The sequence below is a fragment of the Pygoscelis adeliae genome, unplaced genomic scaffold (genome assembly GCF_000699105.1).
Source record: "Pygoscelis adeliae isolate BGI_AS28 unplaced genomic scaffold, ASM69910v1 Scaffold140, whole genome shotgun sequence".
In the NCBI taxonomy this organism is placed as follows: domain Eukaryota; kingdom Metazoa; phylum Chordata; class Aves; order Sphenisciformes; family Spheniscidae; genus Pygoscelis; species Pygoscelis adeliae.
The window spans coordinates 645,531-664,889 of record NW_008824044.1 but is presented as its reverse complement, the minus strand read 5'-3'; the positions used below and the strand labels follow the sequence as shown (position 1 = coordinate 664,889).

At 38.1% G+C, this 19,359-nt stretch overlaps 1 protein-coding gene across 1 annotated transcript in view; it reads right to left on the bottom strand.

Moving 5' to 3' along the window:
• Positions 1-19,359, bottom strand: part of DOK6 (docking protein 6) — a 288,055-nt gene that overhangs the window by 127,728 nt on the left and 140,968 nt on the right. Inside the window, exon 4 of the mRNA XM_009333496.1 lies at positions 10,143-10,257. Within this exon, the coding sequence (XP_009331771.1) occupies positions 10,143-10,257 (115 nt within the window). The remainder of the gene's footprint in view (positions 1-10,142; positions 10,258-19,359) is intronic.

Below are 19,359 nucleotides of genomic sequence, written 5' to 3'. Positions count from 1 at the left end.
TGCAAACTGCTAATAACAACTCAAAAAATGAAGCAATTTTATGCATAAAACTCAACAAGATTCTCAGATGGTTTTCAGTAATACTGTCATTATTGTGTGTGAATGCCTTTTGGCAGTGTAGAACAGGCCAATATTTTTAAAAGCAAAGTGTAGGACATTGTAGGATACATAGCATGAAGAGATGTTAAAATACATAGTGCCTTATTGCCTTACCTTCTTAATAAAATGTGTTTACATGATAAGAAGTAGATTTGGACTTTCACATTTATAATATGATTAAAAACTATTCTAAATGTCATTGAAATTCATTTATGCCATGAATTATACAAAGGATAAAACAATATCTCCATATCTTTTTTTCATAGGACTAGCAGTTATTTATGACACAGTACATTTATCAAATCCACTAAGAATCTCAACATGGGATCAGGAAGAAATCTTGTCATATATAGATGCACAAAGTATTAATAATTGTAGATTTCAGTTTAAGGTAAAAAGTCAGAAGCTAAGAAATTTTTTTTTTTTTTCTTGTAAGCCAAATGTTAGACCATGTTTTTAGGCTGCATTTTTATGGTCTTGTGCCATCACACTAATACAGACTTTGTTCTGGTATAAAACATGGAGGATGCAGATATGGCAAGGTTCATCAGATGTTTAGCAGCTTATGAAAAAAAACCAACAACCCCAAAACAACAAGTGAGCAATTATGAAACTTTCTATTAAAGTCCAACAAACAATTTCATACCTCCGTATGCCGACATCCTGGACTTCACCATCACTGACCTACCTCTGCTCTATGCTTACTGGGAAAGATAACTGTTTGCTGAACTTCTAGGGCAGAGGCTTTGAGATTCGCATATTTCTCCTAGTGTCTCTAAAATCAAAATTCAGCTGACCTTGCACCATCTACCAGGTGAAGCTGAAATCTGCTTGCCGCTTTCTGTTTGTCTTCTGAAGTTGCTCAGCTTCTGCAGGCAGGAAGATTTTTTTCTACTCTTTTTACTCCTACACACACTCTAAAATGGGTGATTCACTATTATCTTAGCTATCTTCTTTGACTTTTGTTCCTATGGGAACAGTTTATATTTCATATAGATTTCAATCCCTTTGAGTAAAACTGTGATAAGAAAAGCACATACAGTGTCTGCACTTCAATATATTTGTCCAGGAAGAAAGAATAACACAGAACTTCTTTATTTATCTAGATACACTATGTTAAACATTGGTAAAGAGTGTCCAGACAAGTTTACAGTACATGAACAGCAAAGGCAACTGAATGCTTATCATACCTGCAATATACACAACTATGTAATGAAACTTTTAGGGCAAGAAAGAAAAATTTTCAGCCTCCAAATGTTTTGACCTTCAAAGCCTTAAGTTTAGAGTTTCCCATGTTGCAGTCCCAGAGCAAGTTTACCTTTTTCTATTTCCATATTTAGAAATCTTACAGCTTTCCTACTCATTTCATCACAGCCCCTGTGCATGCCCCTGCCAGGCTGGAAGTTAACCTTGTTTCCTTGCTGTCCCCTGTTTACCCTACAAACTGAGAATGCAGCAGCATTCGCAGCTCAGGGACCTGCCTGAGAGAAGTGCTGAAGGGATGATGACCATTTTGTGTGTCTACTGTTTTTAAATTTAGCAGCTGGCAATTCTACTAAAAAAAAACATATGAGTTTGTCTCTCAAAACATTTCTTTTAAATGCTAATTAATTTTAGAACTAAGTTTGCATGCAATTAATAACCCAAAAGTGGCTGAAAAGGATGGAAAGTAATAGTGTAGTACCTGTACCATCAACAGCTATGATCTGAAGATGGGGTAATATTTTCTGCATTCCTTCCATTTGCTAGTTATACATATTACCAATGTGTGTCAGAAAATTGTAACAATGTAGTTCAGACAGATAACCACAGAAAAATGAGGACCAACAGAAAGGCAACAAACTATGAGAAATGAGAACAAAAATCCAAATATTTCTAATTTATAAATGCTTAAGTCAGAATAAAGATGCGTATTTTTAGGCAAACATGAAAAAATTAGGAAATAAAAGTCATTATTAATGAAAAGGGAACTGTTTGTCCAGAACAAAAGAATATACATCATAAATATTAATCTTAGGATATAACATTTATAACCTTGACTCTGACTGAGCTTTGCCCTGAAAGTGGATAGTGTTTCAAATATTATGATCAAAAAGGGAGAATGTAAGAATCCAGAGCAACATATTTAACTTCATGCAATGCCTGTCTTTTCACTTGTTTTTTTGGATTTCAAAATATTGTGGCACGTGTGGAAGTGAGAACATGCATCTGACCTCCAATGAACCATACGATTTACAGAGAAGTAAGGCCCCTTCAGTATATTAAAAAAATAATCACAAAGAGCAAGTAGAAAAGGCAGGGTCATAAATTTTCATATAACTACCCCTGCCACTTTAGCAGAGAAATATACCATCTTTCAGAATATTTTGAACTATATAGGATTATTTTTCTTCATGCAAAAGGTGAACTTTGTATTCCTCTTTCCAGTACCAAAACTGTATTTGGGAAGCCATTCTTCACTTCCACCACCTCCACGATCCTGGAGCTTCAAACTCACAAAACTAACAGTGAAAATGGGAACTTTAATCTGGTTGTTTTTAAAGCTTATGTAGCCATTTGTATTGTTAGTAATAACAGCAGGTATGATCACTGATGCTTCATCTCAAAGCCTCAATGTTTCACTGTAATTTTAATCCAAAACCTCCAGACTTCATAGCTGTCAAAGTATATAGTGATATGAATTACATCTAATATGCCACTGACACCTGTCAAACTCTTCAAGCACAGAATATTTTTGCTTGTGAAAACTATCAAGGAGAAAAAGCTCGGCTCATAACCAGTAGTAATTTGGCAATAGCCCAAAAGCTTTTTCAGTACAAAAATGAACTGAATTTGTGCCTTTTTAAATTACAGTAGCGATGTAATTTTTTTTTAAAGAAAGCAACACCAACAAATGGTGAAAACAGGTTTAAAAGGAAAAACATGTACAGAACTAGAAAACCCACGTTGCTGAACACATTGCCACTTGACACCAACAGTCTTTCAGTTTGATTGCACTCAGAAAAAGTTGAAAGCATGGGAACATAGAAGAAAAAGACTCATATGTATAGATGTTTTATCAAGGTTACTATCACAGCAGCAAGACATTAAAGAAATTAAAATGGTGGACTGAGCCAGAACAACCACAAGAATATTAATATCATTTAAGCTATATCAATATAGTATAATGATGGATAAATCCCTAAACCAGAAGTTTCAAGTAGGGTAGCTGATTGACTTTTTGCGATACCCCAATTCTATTTTCCCCAGAACTTGAATAGTAGAAGTTTTAAGGGAATGCCAAAGCATAACCTCTTAAAAATAATGAAGATGTTTCTTGATTGCAATGATTCTAGAACTGCAGTTCATGCATGCCTGGAAAGAAAGAAACCCCTTTGATTCATCTACTTCTATACAGAATGAGGCATTGTACTGAAGAGAAGCCAGACAAATATCAGTATCTTGGGGTGTGTCTGCATTTGTTTCACAGTTGCAGTTTTAAGATTTCTCTGTGATTTTGCTCCTTTTCTTTTTCTCATGTTACATCTCATTCTATACTCAAATCACTGAAATCACATTTCAGCCCTAATTTATTTTGTCTCTCTTGTCTCTGAATCCATATTATTGGCACTCCCCCAATTTGATTTTACCAATAGGTTTACAAGTTCATAAATTTTCCTCACATTCTGCCTTTTAGAAATCAAAATAAATTTTACACAAACCTATGCTGGTGTGTCCACTGAGCCTAAAAGAGCCAGAGACTTGTATCACTTAATATTTTGCTGGCATCACTAAACGAAAAATCATGCTCCCATATGGTCTCTCACTGATCTAGTGCAACCTAGAAACTTCATTCCTTGAAAGCTAGCTATTATTCAGGCACAATCTTCATCATGCTAACAACTTCCATAATAGCACCATAAACTTCTAGCTTTAATCAGTATTCATGTCCGCTAATTTAATTTTCCTGCTGGTCCTGCATAGCCGCCATTGCTCACTGCATCATATCTACAGCTTTAGAAAGAGTTTACAGGGCATTTCAGAACGCTTGTCTCAGTGCAGACACTTGGGTTACTTCCACATTATGGACATTAGGCTTGCAGGGAGAAGATCTTCTCAATAGATACATGTGTCTGAGTATAGCTATATCTACACAAAAAATAACAGCATTCTTACCTGAAAAACAACAACAACAACAACAAAACAAACAAATAAACAAAACCCATCCCAAAAACTTTTTTTTTAAAGTTATTAGGTCAGCACCTCAAACCCAGTGGCTAGCATCCAGAGTTAAAAGAATTTCTCCATTTGCTTGATATTACACTGTGGAGTGCAGAAAAAAAACGTGGGAATGGGGAAGGATTTCTGTGAGGCTCTGTGGAACCCCACTGCTTTAACTCCTAGAAATTTTCCTCTAAATTTTCAGTCTATGTTGCTCCAGCTACTTGAATGGCCGTACCAACATAGACTGTTACTGGGCATATATTCTATATTAGTTCTTTTGATAAGGCCACTTGATGTCTTAAAACTTTCCTTTATTCTCCTTGATGTATTTAAAAGACAATAGTAATATCTTTTTAACCATTATTATGCTGGAGTAAATATTCTCAATTCCCCAAAACTGCTTCATTTTTCTTCACAGTATTCTGTCCTTCCATTTAACCTGCTTATAGATTTGGCAACATTTAATTTTATCTCAAGTCTCAATGTGTTAGCAACCTGAGAGTTTTGTGTTTCCCTGTTTCTAAAGCAACTCAGATTTTCATGATTCTTGATAAAAAAAGAATTGTTAAAATTCCCTTAATGACAATAACTTTCACATAGTTTTCAGGGAGGCTGAAACTGAGACCTTAGCATGTTCCTTGTTAAGGTGGCAGCAATTTCCCATAGTCTGAAGAAGAATTCCCACTCTTTAGAGCCTGTCTTAAGTTCACTGAGTTATAGACTACTTTTCATGTTATTTAATCAGCCATGACTTCTCATTAGTTTACTTCCACTGAAACAATTCTGATGGCAAATGAGACAATTTAACAATGTTGCTTGCTAATCACCAAAGTCACAAGTCTCTGCCCACTAGAACAGATGTCAGAAAGAGATATAGCAACAGCAAGCAGCTTCTTTCTCTCCCTGAAGAGGGATAATTCTTCTTTAAAGACTTGTTATCCCATGCTTTTAATCAGGGAACTGTAATATCTGAGACTGGTTTGCTCTTCAAAATATTTCAGTAGAGCTTCAGAACTGAACAGATTTCTACAGCTATTGTAGACAAGAGCACTGGTGGTAGTGATGGGAACAGCTACATGATAACAAAAGCGTATGGAGGATTTTTGTTTGTTTTTCTACAGGATGTTTTCATTAGCAAATGAAGATTACCAAAAATTAGATGCTCCTCAGATGACTAATTTGCTGAAATCCTAGTGGAAATATGGGGGCTACAGCCCATCCAGAGCTCAGACTTGCCAGTAGCTGCCTTGAAGACAATAAGCAAGCTGAGGGCCTAGAAGCCACAGGAGCTTAGGAAAAAAACATAGGCTCCCAGCCAGCACACCCAGTGGGCTGGTATCACAGCTCTCAGGCTTTCTGGGGAGGACCAAAGTGTTCTATATCTTTAGAGACCTGTTTTAAAACAGAATAGCATTTTACTGTGCTTAATTCTATAATTAAGAAAGCTGAATACCAGAAAAATGTGCTACTTTTCATCACACGGACTTTTAGGCTGCACAAAGAAAAAGATACCAGCTCATACTATCAAAACCAAAATGATACGGTTATTTTAAAAAATTTCCTGGTACAACTCTGACAAAAACCCTACCTCACATTGTTCAGTCCCCATATAAAACCAACTCAGCTCTGAGCATTACTTCCTCCTCCTTTCCAAGAAATTATTGACTCTATGCTCATCAAACCTTTTGCAATGGGTTCAGCATTACTGTCCTTCCATCTGCCCCTGGAGGTCAAGATGATAGGAAACAAAGTATCTGCTCCTGTATATTTAGAGACTCCATGGTGGAAAAATGTTCATATCATGAAACTTTGGGCTCCTAAATAATTCAGGAAGGTCAAACAGCTATGATTCTAGAAGAAGATTTTTGACTGAGTCAAAACCACTTGACTGGTTCTTTCCTACTGAAACCATGGGAAAGAAGAGGTATTAGTAAAGGTATTATTGTATTAACCAAAGAAGTGGCCTGATTTGCCCAAATAAATCCCACTGTGTGTACACCACTATACACCATGAGGCTATTAAAAGTCTAGTCATTGCCCCATAGAAACCACTGCCACTAAACATTTTTTTTGAGATCTGAGAAGAAGAAGAAAACATTTTAAACAACAAGCAGCCCTCTAAATATTCCTTAAACTTCAGTAAGTTCCATAAAGGAAAGCAAAGTACTTGACACACTTCAGCAGCAGTAAAAATGATAATAGTTCCTTGTGGGAAGACAGAAAGCTGTGGAAACAGGCTGTGAAATAAATTTTTTTTAAACCATATCTTCCTAGTTCAGAACACACAAAAGATTTGGAGTTCAAGAGAGTCAGATTTTAATGAAACAAAACAGTGTATCTCTCTCATCTGATGGAGATGATGCAGTTTATACTGTTTAGATAGACTGAAGGCATGGAGAAAGGCAAACTGATCAAAACTCCACTATACCCACAGCTAAGATTTGTAGTCTTTCAGAAACAGCAAGATATCTGACACTTTTATAGCTCCATCTTCTCTGTATTCTCAGATCAGGTAACTGTAGGGAGCAATAAGATGCTCTGAAGTTGTTTCTTCTCCAGGCTGAACAGGCCCAGCTGTCAGTCTCTCTTCATACAGCATGTGTTCCTGACCCTGACCCTTGGTGGTCCTGCACTAGGTTCAATCCTGTATGTCAATATTCTCGTGCTGAGAGCACAAAACTGGACACAGTACTCCAGATGTGGTCTTACAAGTGCTGAATAGAAGGGAAGGATCGCTTCCCTGTACCTGCTGTCAACACATTTACTAATGCAGTCCAGGATATGCTCAGCTTGTTGTCCACTAGGACCCCAGGGCCTTTTCTGCAGAGCTGCTTCCTAGACAGTTGGCCCACAGCCTGCCTTGTTACCTGGGACTACTTCAAGCCAGAAACAAGAGCTTCATTTGCTCTTGCTGAACTTCATAAGTTTTCCGTCAGCCCATTTCTCCAGCCTCTCCAGGTCCCTCTTACAGCATCCCTGCTGCCTTCCCAATTTGGGTCACTCCAATCTGGTGTCACTCGCAAACTTGCTGAGAGCACTCTCCAGCTCATCATCCAGGTTGTCAATGAAGAAATTGAACAGTATTGGTCCCAGCACTGATCCCTGAGGGACCCACTACCTACTGGCAGCAAGCTTGACTTTACACCATTAATCACAACTCTTTAAGTCCAGCCTATTTTGTATCCACTTTATAGTGCTGTTATCCATCCCATGTTCCACTAATTCAGGGATTATGGAGGAGGTTATGGGAGGCTGTCAAAGACCATTAAAATCAAGGTATGTAACAGCCACTGTCTTTCCCTTGCCTAGAGTGCCAGACACCTCATCATAGAAAGCATGATTTGCATATGGAAAACGTTTTAGCTACTCCCATTCACCTTGTTGTCCTTCATGTGTTTACAGATAATTTGCTCCAACAATGTTCTCAGGGGTTGAGGTGAGGCTGACTGGCCTATAGTTACCTGGATCCTCCTTCTGGTCATTCTTGATGATCTAGTTCCATGGACTTGTCTATGATATCCAAGTGATTTAAGTGATGCCTGACTCTGTCTTGCTCTACTGTGGGTACTACTCACTCTCACTGACTGCTAAGAGGCTCAGGGACCTGGACAGCTTTTGAGGACAAACCTTGCAAGTGAAAACCAAGGTATGAAAAAGACATCGAGTACCTCAGCCTTTCTCATGCCTCTTGTCACTAGGTCCACTGCCCCACTGAGCAATGGGCCCACACTCACTTAGCCTTCCTTTTGCTGTTGATGTACTTTAAGAAACCTTTTCTGTCCTTCACCTCCCTGGCTAGTTTCAGCTCCAGCTGAGCTGGAGCTTTCCTGGCTCCATTCCCATATACATGGACAATGCCTCTGTATCCCTCCCAGCTAGTCTGTCCCTGCTTCTGTGTGCTTCCCTCTGTGTTTGAGCTGAGTCAGGAGCTCCACATTCATCCATAACGGTGTTCTGCAATGCTTGTCTTCTGGAGAATGGGAAGGACAGTTCTTGTGCTCAGAGGATGCTGTCCTTCAAGATTAGCAAGCTCTCCTGGGCCCCTTTGCCCTCCGAGACAATTATCCACAGGATCCTGCCAAGCATGTCCCTGAACAGAGTATCTCCCCTCATCACATTATTGATCATCTATATCAAGAAATTGTCTTCAATCTGTTCCAGAAATCTGGATTGCTTGTGTCCAGCCATATTGGCCTTCCAGTAGATATTTTTGTTGTTAAAGTCACCCAAGAGTACCAATGCCTGGGACTGTGAGGCTTTTTCCACTTGCCTTAAGAATGCTTCACCTGCCTTCTCTTGTTGATGAGAAGGTCTATAGCAGACACCTACTACAATATCACCTTTGTTGGTCTGTCCTTTGATCTCTGCCCACAAGCTCTCCACTAGTTCGTCACTTCGCCCAAGGCTCCATCCGCTCAAAACATACCTTTGCACAGAACATAGCCTTAAGGTAGGGCATCTCATACTGGCATCTTGTTAGCACCTTACGGTAGTTGCATCTTGTATATACAACTGGGTTCAAGGTTAAGGAGTTGCATCATGTTTGTTACAGAAGAAAGGGATGAATGGGCCAGACATGCTGAACTTTCTTAGGTTTCCCCTTCTTTGGTGAAAGAATCCTGAAGTTATGAGTTGCTGTCACTCTTTTCAAATATACCTGCACCATAGTAATTCTAGGGAAGGAATAAGGTCTTTTCGTTAGAGAACAAGGGGAATGCACGTGTAGGCAAATGGAAAAGTTTCCATAGAACTAATTTCAGTGCCACTGAAATATAATTAAAATGTTTTTATTTGATTATTAATTATATTATAGAGTCATTATTAATTCTAGATATTAGAAAGTAAAGTCTTTAATGTGAACTACTTACCTAATAATCTCTTAAACTGATCCTAGAAAGCCACAGGTTTTCTATTTGTGTGTTTTTAAATTTAAATCAATAAACTGTTAATCCATCTTTCATGATGGGATGTATGTATCAATGTTTGCAATACTTGATCCAAAATCCACGTAATTCATGACCATACACACTTTTAACCTACCTCTTCCACATGTTTCTTGCATTTAGTTTCACTGCATTTAACTTAGATTGTACACCATGCAATGTTTATGTGATAATATTAAGATATAATTTTAAAATGCACGGTTTCAAATATGTAACTAAACAAATAAAAACTTTATCATTAAAAAATTTCTCATTCTTTTTAAAAACATATTTTTCAAGTAAAATATACCCTAGGACACAGACATGTACAATTGCATTTTCAAACAGGAAAACAGTGCACTTTAATAATGCAGTGTTCAGTGTCTCACAAGTAACTACCTGTCATTATGTACCATGATGCCCAAGTCTGTTCTCAACTCATTCACTATACCATGTACCTCTTCAAATCACAGGCTGCTTGACATCCAACTTTACAATATCCTGAGGTTTTAGCTGATATTTACCTCTTATTTGCAATGGCATGATAATTATTAATTTAGTAAATGCCTATAGCAAAACTTGGTAAAAAAAAGAATGTTTCATATTTTCACTTAATAATATCCCATAGGTATTTTTTATTCAGTTTTACAAGTTCAGCTGAAAATCTCCTGTCTTTAGAACATCTGCATGCAGTCAAAGATAAGTAATGGAAGAAAGAGCTCTGTAACACCTCTAAAAGTATATTAAAAAAATCCCTACCAACCCCCCAAACACCTAAACTCCAATCTCCAAAGTTCTTGTTTACAACTTCCTTTAAGCTAAGGATTTCTATCTGGTGTTTTAAGTTAATTCATCCGAGCAAGACTTTGATGTGTAACTTGATTTCTTCAAGCTAGAGATGCAGTACCAATTACTTACCTGACTCACACGCAAATGTCTTTGACGTCTCATCATGAAAGATAATGGCCACTGCATGCTTCTTTGTCTCTCGAGGCAATCTAGTTATGTTTTTGATATTGTGCAGCTCAGTTACCTTAAAATGAAGAAAAGTATTTTAGGCTAGTGTATAAATAGTACAAATAAAAATATTAACCATAACTACTAAATTTTTACTATGTTTTTTTCCTCCTAAGGCTATTTACATTTATAAGTTTTTTAATTGACAAAAACACATAAATAGAGTCTAAAGTTGCAAAGCTTTCTATAAAATGTAATGTATCAAAAAGTGAATGGTCTACTCTAATAAAGTTCTACTTGGAAACATAGTTATTACAATGACATCAAGACAGTCTTGTGATTATTCTATAATATATTTTTCAATTTCTATATTTGTACAACTTCAGTTTCAGACCCTGCATCAAATACATAACCTAATGTAGGAACAGCAGTGTCTATTACAGTTAGGGGACTGTTGTGGTTTAACCCGGCAGGCAGCTAAACACCACACAGCTCACTCCGCGCAGTGAGATGGGGGAGAGAATTGGGAAAAAAAAGAGTAAAATTCATGTGTTGAGGTAAAGACAGTTTAATAGGACAGAAAAGGAAGGGAAAACAACAACAACAACAACAATAATAATAATTTAAAAAAAAAGTATATATAAAATAAGTGATGCACAGTGCAATTGCTCACCACCCACTGACTGATGCCCAGCCAGGTCCTGAGCATGGGTTGCCGCTCCTTGGCTAGCTCCCCCCAGTTTATATACTGAGCATGATGTCACATGGTATGGACTATCCCTTTGGCCACTTTGGGTCAGCTGTCCTGGCTGTGCCCCCTCCCAGCTTCTCGCTGGCAGGGCATGGGAAGCTGAAAAGTCCTTGACTAGTGTAAACACTACTTAGCAACAACTAAAACATCAGTGTGTTATCAACATTATTCTCATCCTAAATCTAAAACACAGCACTGTACCAACTACTAGGAAGAGAAATAACTCTATCCCAGCCAAAACCAGGGCAGTATCCACCCCTTATTCTATACCATCTACATCATGCCCAGGTCTCACACTTTCCAATACATCCCAATTAATCACCACCACTTTTCCTGTCTTTTGATATATACACACGGATATCATTCCCTTAGTCTATGGGCCATCCCTACAAAATGTTCGAGTTCATTTAGTCCATGACTTTAGGCTCCATCTGTCATAACAGTCCTTCAGGGAGGAGAGGTGGTGTGTGGTGCTGGATTGTTGCATGCCGAAACCAGTTCTGGTTCCATCACTGCTGCATTTGTCCGGTTCTATCATCGCTGCACTTTGCTTGGTTTCATTAAAGTTCATTCCTCATTAATCTAGGTGATTTTTACTGTGATGCTGTTGATATGGCATATAGCCACCATAGAAGTAATGATATACAGGATTACATAGCAATTAACGTAATACAATTTAATTCATTGGCTATTCTCACCCAATATCAAATACCCTTGAGGTACACATCTGAATTCCCCATCCTCCCACATCACCCACCAAGTGCACCCATGTCATTTAGCAAAAGTCACCTGGTTAAACAGTAGGGGATCTGCCAATCGAGCTGGGATGGATAACTCAATTATCATGGCAATCAGTATCACTACATTTGCAAGGGTAGATCCTCATCTGTCTTTAAAGCGTAATTGTCATCCTCATAAAAACTCACCATTTTATTTATTTTCCAAATAGTAGAAAAGCTTATCAACAAAAAAATACTCTTGTAGCAAATTTACAGCATTACCAATTCAATCTATTTCCATTTTCCTTTGATGCAAGTAGATAACTACAATTAACACAAATGGAAGAAAAATTTGCTATTACAACCAGAGCTGGTAACACAGCCTATATTAAACTGCTTAACACTTCACATTATAAAATCTTTTTCTCAGTTTCTTGGAACTCTGGGCAAATTTTATCTGTTTATAGTTAGCTTTTCTGGGCAGGACATCTGCCTCAGGCAGAATTAATTTCTTAAAAATGTCATCCATATGAGTTTGGCCATCTGTGACTAGGGAAAAAATGGACTGAATGTGGATGGGGTTTTTTGTTTTGTTTTGTAATTCTTATGCTCCCTGTGTACAGCTCTAGCATTCCTTTTCATATGCAGGAAAGAATGTTTTAATTTTAAGAGACAGAGATTCTATATGGTGCATGTTGGGGCAAAGACATTGCAAATAAGATTGAGAGCAGATGAGCAGTGAGAGCCATCAAGAAGCCAAGGAAAGAAACTGAGACAAAGCATGAAGTAGAATGTGTAGGTGCTGATGACAAACCTGAGACCACATCTGAAGACTGCTATGGGGACTATCTTGATAGCCTTCAGCAAAATTCACTCCAGTTTGTCAATATCTTTGCTGTAACAGGTGGGCCAAAACTGGATGCAGTACTCTAGATATGATCTAACGAGTGCTGAACAGAGGGGTATAATCACTCCTTGTATTGACTGGCCATGCTCCTGTTCATACGGCCCATGGAGCTGTTGGCCATCTTTGCTGGCTGAGACAACACACCTCAGGGCCCTTCCCACAGGTCTGCTCCCAGCCTGTCCATCCCAAGCCTATGTCATCACAGGGGCTCCTCTGTCCCAGGATCAGTGCCTGGCACTTGCCCTTATTCAGTTTCACAGGGTCCCTGTCAGCCCATTCCTCCAGCCTGTTCAGGTGTCTGGAAGGCAGCCTGACTACCAAAAGCATATTGACTGATCTTTCCCGATTTGCTATCTGAACAATTGGTGAGTGCATGCTCCATTACCTCCTCCAGGTCCCTGATAACAATACTAACCAAGAGAGGTCCCAGTACAGACCCCAGCATTTCTACACTTACTACCGACCTCCAGGTAGAATATGACCCATTAACCATGACTTTCTGGGTCTGACTAGCCGACCAGCTTTTCATCGTCTAGACATCCACCCACCTAGATGATAATGCCACAACTTGGATATAAGAATATAATGGGTGACAATGTCAAAAGCCTTGCTAAAGTTGAGTACCCAATGACATCCACTGCTCTCTCCTCATCCCAAATCATAGATGGTTATCATATTGGTCAGGCATGATTTACCCTTGGAAAATCCATGCTGCCTCTTCCCAATTACTATCTTCTCCTTCACGTGCCTGGAAATATGTTTTAAAAGGACTCACTCTATGGTTCTTCCCATGGGCTAAAGCGAGCCTGCCAGACCTGTAGTTCCCCAGATTAATCTTTTGGCCTTTTTTTGGACACAGGTGCAACATTTGCCTTGCTGTTGGGTTTCTAATCCCTTACAATTTTATTTTTATTACTCATGCATTTTCAGGGCTTTGCAAGAATCCATTTCTTTCTCTGTTTTTTGCCTGGGGGAAAAGAGAGGGGCTGAACACCACAGATACCACTGTCCCATTAAAGGAATGACTAAAATCTCTGTTAATTTTCCTTGATCTATGCACGGTAAATGATCTAGTATGTGAAAGGGCTCCTATGGCTTAGCCAAAGCACTAATCTCAAGGAAATCCCATAAAAGGGAGGAGAAAGCATTAGGAGACAGAGGAGAAAGCAGACTCTAGAATTCAAAACCTGAGGGAACAATACCAAATCCAGAAGTCATTACCGAATTCTGAAGACCCAGAAGGGCCTAAAGTAGGAAACAGGGAAGATATGGATCTACTAGTCTTGCTAAATAAGAAGAGGATATAAGAGCAAAAGATTTAAAAAGATTAGGGACACAAAAAAGTCCAGGTTATTCTTAAAAAGAATTTATATTTTTAAAATAATTTAAAGATGCACATAGCTTTCCTCTCAAAGATTCAAAAAGATAACTGACAATGCAATATGAAAGGGAAAACAATAATAGGAAGAAAAAACCCCCAGTGATTCTGACACAAGCAAATGAAACCGAAAGTGATATTTTTACATGTGTGTGCATGTGTGACTGTGCACACCATAGAGAAAAAAAAAACCAACTTAAATCTTGTTATGTTAAAAAGGGGAAATTTCTCTTTCTGGAATAGCAGGAAAGGAAATAGAAGTGCTTTGAATAGTGACAACAGGGTGTATTAAGCCTTCTTCCAGTCTCTCTCAGACAGTAGAAATCTATTATTTTCTTTAACATTTGAGTGTTATAGCTTATTGAAAGATCCTGCAATGCTGATAAGTTTGACAATAGATCCAAAAAAAACCTACATTCCTGGAATCAAAGCTACATAACTTTCACAGTAATTTTTGTTCGAAACATAGCTACAGACAACTGGGGATGCATACCTAGCCATCTATAAAGATGATTTTATGGGTTCTTTTGTTGATCAGTACGTTAAGCTGTGCTTATTTAATATATTGACAGAACATTTTTTTAATGTAAGATCATTCACACATTTAGGCATATTGTCAGCACAAAATGAACAAACAATAGAATTTTATTTTATTTGCTGGTGGGAACTTAATGTCTGAGAGACACAATGAAAACACCACCAAATTCTGACGTGCTGCTTTTTGGTACCCATAGAAGAGATTTGGTTGAACAAAATGCAAAGCAAGTGAAGAAAAATAGTGTCCATGCAGGAGAAAAGGGGTTTTGTTTTAAACACAATTCAACTTTCCTTTGTCTCTGGAATCGTACTGCCTCCCTAGACAGCACAGAACTTCTTATAACTCCAATGTGACACGAAAAGAGTTACATGAATTGCCTCTTCCAAACTCCCTGACTTTTACTTTCTTTTTTTAAAGCAAGGTTTTCTAAGCCATTCATAGTTTCACACAGAAGTCACATTCCTCTTGTGTACATGCACAAAAATGGACATATTTCAAAGTGTCATGAGATATTGTGAGATATCTCTTTTCTTGTCAAATGCTGTAATGGTTTAACATGGGTAGCCAAAATATTTCTGCCAGTTAAAAAAAAAAAAAGGATAATAATAAAAAAAAAAAAAACCCATACCTTTCACCTTGAAATGCTTTGTTTTACAAGAACTGAAGGTTTTCCTGGAAATAATACTGTTTTAGTCATAATATTTTGAGGATAAAGGGAATTTATACAGATAGTAGTTAGGAAAAATAACTAATTTTACTGGGCAAACTAACAGAAAAAATAAAAGAGAAAAAAAGTAACTGAGTTTTAGCACTCAGTCCCATTACTCTATCTGAGAAAGCAGCAAATTTCACAGCACCACAGAATGGTCGAGGTTCGAAGGGCTCTCTGGAGGTCAGCTGGTCCAACCCCCCCTGCTCAAGTAGGGTCACCTAGAACTGGTTGCCCGGGACCATGTCCAGATGGCTTTTGAATATCTCCAAGATGGGTGACTCCACAGTCTCTCTGGGCAATCTGTGCCAGTGCTCAGTCACTTTCACAGTGAAAAAGTGTTTCCTGATGTTTCAGTGTGTGCCCATTGCCTCTGGTCCTGTCACTGGGCACCACTGAAAAGAGCCTTGCTCTGTCTTCTCTAAACCCTTCAGGTGTAGAGAATACGCTCACTGATGAGTATATAATGAATGAGCCTTCTCATCTCCAGGCCAAACGGTCCCAGCTCTATCAGCCTTTCCTCATAGGAGAGATCCTCTAGTACCCTCACCATCTTCATGACCCTTCACTAAACTCTTCAGTATGTCCATGTCTCTCCTGTACTGAGAGGCCAGAACTGGACACAGCACTCCAGGTGTGGCCGCACCAATGCCGAGTAGAGGGGAAGGATCATCTCCCTCAACCTGCTGGCAAAGCTCCTCCTAATGCAGCCCAGGATACTGTCAGCTTTCTTTGCAGCAAGAACACATTGCTGGCTCATGTACACCAAACCATGTACAAGTTGAAGAAGCAGTTCTAGTTTTATCTGTTGGGCAAGTCAACAGATTGACAGAAAACACCCCACAGCAGTTAACATCTCAGAAACCTGAGTTGATGCTAACAACGAGAGAGGCCATATTATCAAATAAGCCCCTCAGTATTTCTATTGGATATGTAATTTTTAATTTCAAATAGAGATATGAACTTTTGCTTCTGTATTCATCTATTGAAATTGTACTGTATGTTTCCCTTCACAATCAGAGCAGAAAGATAAAGGCAAGAGTAATAATACTGTGAAAGTCTATCCTCCCACTGCTAGAAAGAATTGAAGTTAATCAAATTCCGAATTCTGGGTTTAATGCCAATGCAGCATGAGTCATTTCGCTACTCACTGAATATCTGCAATTAAAAATAAACACCTGAGAATTTATATTATTTTGTATGAAGGAAAAATGAACTTTGACTTGGCAACCAGACTGATTTATCTCAGCGATTTTTAGAAGTGCGGTTTAAATTTTTATCTATTCTTTTTAATAAATAAATAAATAAATAAACAAACACACCTTTTAAAGGGGGAAAAAAGTATCAAGGCTACTGAAAAAAACAAAAAATAATACTAAAAAATCATAACTTTTTGAAATAATTTAAACCATCTCTTTGCAAACTTTAAGAAGGTTTTAAATGCCTAATTAAATTGAAAATTAATCAAAAAGAAAAAGCACCTTTTTGTTATGAGTAGTACATCAGGTAAATCTACTTTTTTAAGCAAGGAATGTTATACCAAAATTTGCTCTCTGTGATATCATAACAGATTTGTTGACAAAATACAATATCTAGTTCATTGGAAACATTGCTGTTCTTCACAACAACAAAATAGTATTTTGTAACTACCTAGACCATTAGTAACCTTGTACCACTAAGAAGAAAAGAATAAAGGGAAAACTTAATGTGCTGTTACACATGTAAGAATCTTGCCTAGACTTTCCACAAAAAAAAAGATGGAAATATTCCCATTATGGATTATACTTTGCCTTAAACTTTGTTAATATTAAAAACAACCTAAACCAACAAAAAGCTTTAAAAATCACTTTTCCTATTTCCCTCCATTTGTATCCCTCTAGAACAAAATGAACTTCAACAACAAATAAAATGCCTAATATTACCTGTTCAGTGAGTAATCTTGCAAATAGATTTCTTGCCTACCCTTATCCTTTATTTCTTCCAGTAGGCTAAATAGATCCTTTTGTATTAAGCTATGATTATGTAGTTTACAAGTTTTCACTAACATTAGTATGTTAGCTTAGACTTTCTTTCCTCTACTATTGGTGCTATCATTTAGTGCAGTACTCCATATGGTGCTCAGTGTGGTACATGTTAGGGACTCTTAGCACCTGGCCTGTTTCTCAGTTCTCCTACTCCTCATCAATAATTCCTGCCTCATATGTACTTCACTCAGCAGCCCACACATACATTTCTTTGCTTTTTTTTCTACTTGGTTTCTTGATCTTTTCCTGTATCAGTCTTTAAAAAACATTTTTCTTGTTTCTAGAATGACAATGAACACTGGTTGAAGAAAAGATGTGGAATAGTTACTTAACTTATATTTAACAAACTTTTCTTTGCCAAACTTCTTTATTCCACTTTTTTTCATATATAAAAGTTTTTTTTTCTTTCTTGGGGGCGGGGATTGACACAGGTATATCAGACACATCCAACTCCTTTACTTCTGGTTGATATTTGACAAAAGGACATAACCCTGAAGGGCTACAAGGTAGGAGAATTTCCAGGATTGGTAAAGGCAGCATCTCACTCCTGCAAAATTAAGCTAGGCTAGGCTTGCACAAGGGTCTCAAGGCTACCCGTCGGTGTTGGTTTCTGTAACTTGCTTCCCTCTCACAGTCAGGAATTTGGATCACCTCAAAGATTCCACATCATCACAGCTAATCACCAGTATAGCCTCAGAAAATGAAATGCACTTGATCTGCAGACAATTTTTTTTGGTGAGTCTCAGATTGTTCACCAAAATGCAAAACTTCTTTACAGAAGAACATCAAGCACTGAACAAGAATGCAATAGAGCCTATAGTTAGTTTTCTGCCACTGTTGCTCATATATCTATAGCACTTAAGGATCATCCAAAATAGTTTTTCTTTAGCTTGGTCTGCAGTTGGGCCCAAAACTTACATCTGTTTTGTGTTGGTATAGCATCTCATCTAAAAAGGGCACCACTTTCAGAGCTTCTACTTGCTTCCTTTAAGTAAATGTTATATAAGAATAATAAAATAACTAATCATCAAGACGTTATAAATGCTGTCTAGCCACACCTGAGTGGATTAGTCATTAAAAAAAAAAACCAAAAACCAAAAAACAAAAAGCTGTCTGCTGCTTTATATTATGACTGTAAAAAAAAGTTTCTATCTTTTTTTTTTTTTCAAGAAAATAAATAAATAAATAAAATATAGAACAGGGCATCAACCTTAAGAACAAGAGGAAAAGTTGGAAAGGACTCCTCTGAAGGAACCAACAGTTAACAAACTTCATGTTATATGGTCAAAAAGATAAGAGATCAGAGGAAGAAGAGAGCTTATGCCCTCACTTTTCACAAAAAAATAAAACAATCTTAGTTTCCTTGAAGATTTTCCCTATCCTGTATCTTATGATAATCATTTGTACCCTGAGAGTTTCACAAGAACTTGAAGTCACGTTTCTACATGAAGATCCTAAATTTGATGCTAATACCAAATTGCTTCCATTCCCTACTCTCTGTCAGAATGCCCAAACATTGCCTGATGCCAGGGGACTGAGTTACAAGAAAAACTAGAGGATTGGTCCATATAAGTTTTTGTGCATTTCTGTGCCAACAGACATGGAAAAGAACTGAAAAACATCCTGATAGATTTTCAGAAGTCTAACTCCACTTCACCAAGGGCAAGTCCTGCCTGACTAACCTAGTGGCCTTCAATGATGGAGTGACTACAACAGCGGACTTGGGAAGGGCTACAGATGTTGTCTATCTGGACCTCTGTAAGGCCTTTGACACGGTCCCCCACAACATCCTTCTCTCTAAACTGGAGAGGTATGGATTTGATGGGTGGACTGTCCGGTGGGCGAGGAATTGCTTAGATGGTCGCATCCAGAGGGTAGTGGTCAATGGCTCAATGTCCAGATGGAGATTGGTGACGAGTGGTGTCCCGCAGGGGTCCGTATTGGGACTGGACTTGTTTAATATCTTCATCAACGACATAGACAGTGGGATCGAGTGCACCCTCAGAAGTTTGCAGATGACACCAAGCTGCATGGTGCAGTTGACATGCCAGAGGGATGGGATGCCATCCAGTGGGCCCATGTGAACCTCATGAGGTTCAACAAGGCCAAGTGCAAGGTCCTGCACCTGGGTCAGGGCAACCCCCAGTATCAA